The following is a 6,000-nucleotide window of genomic DNA, read 5'->3' as shown; positions in this document are numbered from 1 at the left end:
CACCTGGAGGAAAGAGATGGGGTGGCAACACAGGTGGGCCAGAGCGAGCAAGGGGAAGCCCGCTGAATTCTGTCCCTTCCTTGCCATCGCTGCAGTTACCAGCTCAGCAGTAGGTGTCCGGACTGCCCCCCGCGCTAGGGAGATGATGGAAGGAGCAGGGAAGGTTGTGAGGGGAGTGGGGCCAGGTGGTGCTAACTAGGAGTGGGTATGGGAGGTGTTGGGGGACTGGCATGAGACCAGAGGCAAAATGTGAGCTGGACACATGCCACCCTCCTGCCTTTGAAGTGTGACCCCCTTTAAAAGTTACAGGTCATCTCTGATTGCACCATCCACCTTCTGCCACAGTGGCTCCCTTCAGCCTTTGCACCTGCCCCCTTCTCAGACTGAGGATTGTCCTGGGCAAAACTCCAGTGCATTTGCTGTGGACCATCAGATCCCCTAGGTCCTTGCTGCAGCAGTGCAATGTGACTCACTTCTCTGGTTTTGGATTAGCTCCACCCCTTTGAGAATGTCAGCAGACCTGGGCTACGTCTACACTGGCGGGATCTTGCACAAGATTTACAGTACAGTGTAAGCTCTCTTGCGCGAGAAGGAAACGTGGACACGCGGCAGGGGTTTCTTGCGCAAGAAAGCTCTATGGCTAAAATGGCCATCGGAGCTTTCTCGCACAAGAGAGCATCCACACTGCCATGGATGCTCTTGCGCAAAAGCACATGGCCATGTGGACGTGTTCTTGCGCAAGAACCCGCCAGTGTAGACATAACCCTGACGTCCATCTCCCGTTCCAGCCAGTGGGTGCAATGTATGGTGTGGGGTGTGCAACCAGGGCACAGCTTGCTCTCAAACACTAAGCAAAGCCCTGCATCAGCTTCAAGGCAGAACACCCAACCCCTGCAGTGTGGGGTTGCAAACACTTTGCACTCAGCCCCTGGGCACAGCTGGCACAATGGGGTGGAGAGGACTCTAGAAAGGGGCTCTGGTGGGAATTCCTTTCAGACAGCACTGAGGAGATGAGGCTACAGCCTCTTTCCAAGCCTCCCTAGTGGCTGGAGGTGGTAAGTGAGCAAGTGGCAGGCTCCGGCTCTGCAACCTGATGCAGATGGCCTGATCTACCTAGGCTAGCACAAGTACCGGCTCCACTCCCACCCAAGCTGGAAGAGTCCTGCCCACCAGCCAGGCGCAAAATCCCTAGTTCATGCAGCCAACCCCCCTCCGCTCCTGTCTTTGGCTGTAGAGGCTCAGCCACAGCAATTCTGCAATCAGCTGGCCTTTGGTATAGCAGGGTGGTGGTGGTTCAAGGAGCCCAATGCCAGCTCTCAAGGTGCTGCTAACTACACTATTAGCCTCCCAGCAAGAGGCTGCCTTGTGCAGTCTTAGCCCTTTTCTCCAGTCCCAAACTACAAGCAATATCATGGCCCCTTTCCCTTGGACAGCCACAGGGAATAAAATAAGCTCAGAGCTCACCCTTTCAAAGGCTTTTACTTTGGGGAGTTGGATTTCCTTGTGCGTTTAAAGAAAGTTCAGAGGAGCTCTGAGAATGGGGCCCAGCAGGCACAATTATGCAAAGCCCCCCCCCCCACCCCAACAGTAAACAAAGGGTTTATTCAAATCCAACTCCCCAAAGTCACCCCTCCCCAAAGAGAGCAGCTGGACCGGCCCAAGGAGCTGGGGGAGGTAAGCTGCTAAGTTTTCAGCTGAGGGCTCTGGCAGAGCTCCAGGGTTCACCCTGCCCCGCTGTCCACAGGTAACACTCCAGCGTGGCCCACCTCTGTGAGGATTTTACTGCTCTGGGATGGAAGTGGGAAAAGGCCTCTGAGGCCAGCTCAGGTCGCTGAGAAATCAGATCTGACTTTTTCTCTGCCCAACCCAGATCCATGGAGCAGGAGGCAGCAGCAAACAGACGTGATTTCTGATCGCAACTCAGATGAATAGGCAAGCCCAGCTCTCAGCAGAACAGACATGCGCCAGCGCAGCTACAAGATACAGAAGACGCTGGCTGAAATTCTCTGTGTGGGAAGAGGCCTTGGCCTTGATGAGATGCACAGAGGCTGAAGCCAGCATTCCTAGGGGTCCTTTCTATCCATCTGAGCTCCTTGCAACATGGACATGCCTTAGTCGTGTGCTGCATGAACTTGTGGAGTGTCCATGGTGGATCCTACTGCTGGCTGCTTTTGGACACCTGCAGTAAGCGGAGGCAATGCCACTCTTTCCTTTCTGGGTAGTTGGGTAATCCTGTGAGTGGAAACTGGTGTTTAATCACTGATTTATGAGATTAGCTCAGTGGAGAAGATATGCTTTTTCAGGGCCGGCTCAAGCCATTCCTGCGCCCTGGGCAGCAGGCACGCGACGCATGCGCAGCCCCACCCCCCGGCGTGCTGTGCACCTTACAGCTGCGATCGGGTGAGCGGCGCCTGATGGCAGCTATAAGGGGTGCTGCTCAACCCCTGGCCCTGGGCGTGCGGTGCCTGATGGCAGCTGTAAGGGGCACTGTGCGGCCGGGTGCCCCTTACAGATGCCATCAGATGCCCCCCATAGGTTGGCGCTCTGGGCAGCTGCCCGGCTAGCCCCCCCCTAATCCGGCCCTGGCTTTTATCCAGCTCCTGGGAAAAATTCCACAGTCTCTGATGGGGAGGCCAGACCAGTCATAGCAGTCCCTTCTAGCATCAGAGTCTGTGGACCAGAACTGGTGCATTTCACGGTAATGAAGAAACATGAATTATGGTGACATGGTTTTGGTTACTCTAGTTTAAATGTTGCCTTCTGCAGCCATTCCATTCTGAACCACTAATATGTGGGGGGAGATTTTGTGCTAGTACAGAAATCTGATACTTTTTATGGCCAGTAAATAATGAGGTAACAATTCTTAGAAAATTCCCAACTGGGTTTATCTATCAAAGCAGGAATTTTGCCCAAATTGTGATGGTCCTCTATACAAAGCTCTGAGAAAGGGGAAGGGGGTGCTGTCTGGATAATATAAACGCACACACGGTAGGGTGCTTGGCTTGGTTTCCAGAAGAGAAGTTTAATCTAATTTACATATTCCTAGGTACATTAATAACCAGAATATGCCCAATGAAAAAAGTTAAAAGGTAAATTCCCTCCAAGCTCTGCTCAGCTTGGGATTCCAAATAAAAATGAATGCTTGTTATTTCTACACAAAACTAGAGTTAAAAAAGTCGAGGTTCTATGCAGCTAGACATAAAAAGCAACAGCGCCCAGGGCTGCATGGAGAACATCCAGGTTCTCCTGGAGACAGCTGGCAACCAGCACTGTTGCTGTTTTGGAGTCTGAATCGGCAGGAAGAGTGTTAGCAGCACTCAGAACTTTGCCAGAGAACCCTGGAAGTCCACACTCGCTGTCATGCCTCCTGGGACAGACCTGGCTGGGATTCACATGCCTGAACTCAGTCAGGAGTTTACTCACCCACCCTTCAAACTGGTGGGGCAGGAGGTCGCACTGCAGAGACCTTAAGACATTCTACAATCGAAGGCTAAAAAGGACAGGAAGGCAGTGTGTAGCCTAACGCCACTCCTTCCGCTAGTGTTGGGTCACCACTGGGCACTACACAATCTCAAGTGAAATGGTTAGGACAACTGGAGAGCAAGGAGTTGGGGGAGGGAAAGAATGAATGTAGACAGGACGAGACAGGTGGAGGATCAGTAAATCCATGACTTGCCATTTAATGAGTGGGATGAAGTTGACCAACGATGCATTGTCTGGGGGAAGGGGATGGATAACATGCAGCGCAACCCAATCAGAATGGACTCTGACAACTACGTGAACTAAATTCATCATTGTCTAAGGAATTGAATATACATTAACTCTAGGGCCATATACATAATTAACAACATTCACCACCACAGAGTTGCTTTCTCCTCTCTCCCCCTCTCATTATCGATGGCCTGATGCACTGTCACATTTGCAATTCTCATCAAAACCTGAATCATGACAGAGCAAATGTGTGCTCCCCCTCCCTGCGATCAGAGTCTCTGGACTAATCTGCATTCATTAGAAGTAAAGAGGGATCCCCACAACCACCCCCTTTTGCAGGGAGTTCCCGTTCCCAACTGGGAAAAATAAATCTCATTTCACACCCTCCCTTTACGACGGGAGCATGGCTTAAGCGTCTCAGGATTCTGTGCAGCCTGCTTCATAGGAGCACCAGTTGAGTCCAAGCTCCCGTCTGGAATGGCCGTCTCCCCCAGGAGAATGTCTTGTGTCATGTAGTGCTCAATGTTGCCCCCCTGCAATGTGAGTCAGTACAGGGGAAGCTGGACTCCAGCTGGACTCCAGGAGGCTGCAGAGCCCAGGAGTAAGAATTTTGCTATCCCCCCTCCGTAACTATCTGCAGCAGAGTCCTTCAGCTTGTTCCTTTAGAAACGTGCTTGTTCAATAGAGGGGCAGAGGGACGCTGGGAAGCGGGCTCCGTTACTGGGCCTCAGCGACGGCCTGCACCTCGGGGGCCTCTGGCTCACTGCGCAGGGGGTCTGCTTTGGAGAAATTCATTTCAAGGATGTGTCGCTGGAGATGCCGCACCCACTCTTCCTGGATGGAGAGAGGGCCCTGGAATTCCACCTCGCAGAACCTACACCCAGGGGAGGGGAAAGGGGAACAGTATCAGACCTTGCTTATTTATTTCTATTATGGCTTCAGTTGGGACCAGCCCCATTGTTCTGGGCACAGCAGCCCAACTCTATGGAGCAAACAAAGGGGAAAGGTGATGCAGACAAGTGCAGTACATTGGGGATCTACTTAATGAACTGTCAGGACTTTGCATTGATTGTCAGGCATCTAGAGAAGCCAGCGTAGGGGGAAGCAGCTACCACTGGCCTCAGCACTGAAGAAAGAAATAGCACTTTCTGGAAACCAAACATTCCTTTAAATCCCACACACGGCAAATGCTGTGAAGGAATTTAAAAGGAAGGGTCCCTTAGCCAGGCCTGTTTGGTGCTGGCTGTGAATACACAGGAGGAAAGGCGCTAACAGCAGGCTGAGGGAAAGCCACTGGCATTAGGAATCATTGTGAAGAGATACCAAATGGCTCACACAGGGGGACTCTACTGCACTGTCACTGCCCTTGAGAGGTGCAGGGGACTGGCTGCCATCTAACACACCAGATTGGGAGCATGGATCCTTCACTGCAGACATACCTGCACTTCAGAGTGTAGATGTTACCCACAAACTTCACCAAGGAGGTTTGCGGAGGCCTGGGGACCAGTGACGGCACCGGTCTCATCCTGGGAGGAGGCTGGCGAGTCTCCTCCATTTTTTGCTGGAAGTCGCTGGCCTCCTCCTCTCGGGAGAGGGGAGTCTCTGGAGGTTTGGCTTGTCTTCGTTCAAACTCTAGGGCAGAAGAGGCATTTTCAGAACACAGCATCACAGGCCACAAGATTCACTGAATCATAGAACAGGAAGGGACATCGAGAGGTCATTACTTCAGTCCTCTGTGCACTTGGTATTATCTAGACATCCCTGGCAGGTGTCTGTCTAACCTGCTCTTAAATAGCTCCAGTGATGGAGATTCCACAACCTCACCAGGCAATTTATTCCAGTGCTTGACCACCCTGACTGTTATGTTTTTCCTAAAGTCTAAACTAAACCTCCCTTGCTGTGATTTAAGCCCATTGCTTCTTATCCTACTCTCAGGGTATGTTAACACACAATTTTTATTTCGATAGAGCTGCACATTTGCATACTTCCTCGGGGTTTTTTTCTGGAAGACGCTCTTCCGGTATTTACCTGTGTCTACATGTGGCCGGATTTTGAAATAAACCCCTATTGTAGGAGAAATAAGGAGTTTATTTTGAAATTCGGCCACGTGTAGACACGGGTAAATACCGGAAGAGCATCTTCCAAAAAATAACTGGAGGAAGTATGCAAATGTGCAGCGCTATTTGCATCCTTCTCCCGAAATAAGAATTGTGTGTAGACACATCCTCAGAGATTTAAAACAACAATTTTCCTCCCTCCTTCTGGTAACAACTTTTTATGTACTTGAAA

The 6,000-nt window shown here is 51.2% G+C and overlaps 1 protein-coding gene across 8 annotated transcripts in view; it reads right to left on the bottom strand.

Moving 5' to 3' along the window:
* Window positions 1-3,649: 3,649 nt before the first annotated feature.
* Window positions 3,650-6,000, bottom strand: part of WIZ (WIZ zinc finger) — a 167,804-nt gene continuing 165,453 nt past the window's right edge. For all 8 annotated transcript variants that reach the window (XM_075902135.1, XM_075902128.1, XM_075902130.1 and 5 more), the window contains 2 exons: window positions 5,151-5,343; window positions 3,650-4,585 (listed from right to left, as the gene is read on the bottom strand). In XM_075902135.1, coding sequence (XP_075758250.1) covers window positions 4,429-4,585; window positions 5,151-5,343 — 350 coding nt within the window. In that variant the 3' untranslated portion in view covers window positions 3,650-4,428. The remainder of the gene's footprint in view (window positions 4,586-5,150; window positions 5,344-6,000) is intronic.

This window comes from Pelodiscus sinensis, chromosome 19, assembly GCF_049634645.1.
Source record: "Pelodiscus sinensis isolate JC-2024 chromosome 19, ASM4963464v1, whole genome shotgun sequence".
In the NCBI taxonomy this organism is placed as follows: Eukaryota; Metazoa; Chordata; order Testudines; family Trionychidae; genus Pelodiscus; species Pelodiscus sinensis.
This window is presented reverse-complemented; position numbering and strand designations above follow the sequence as displayed.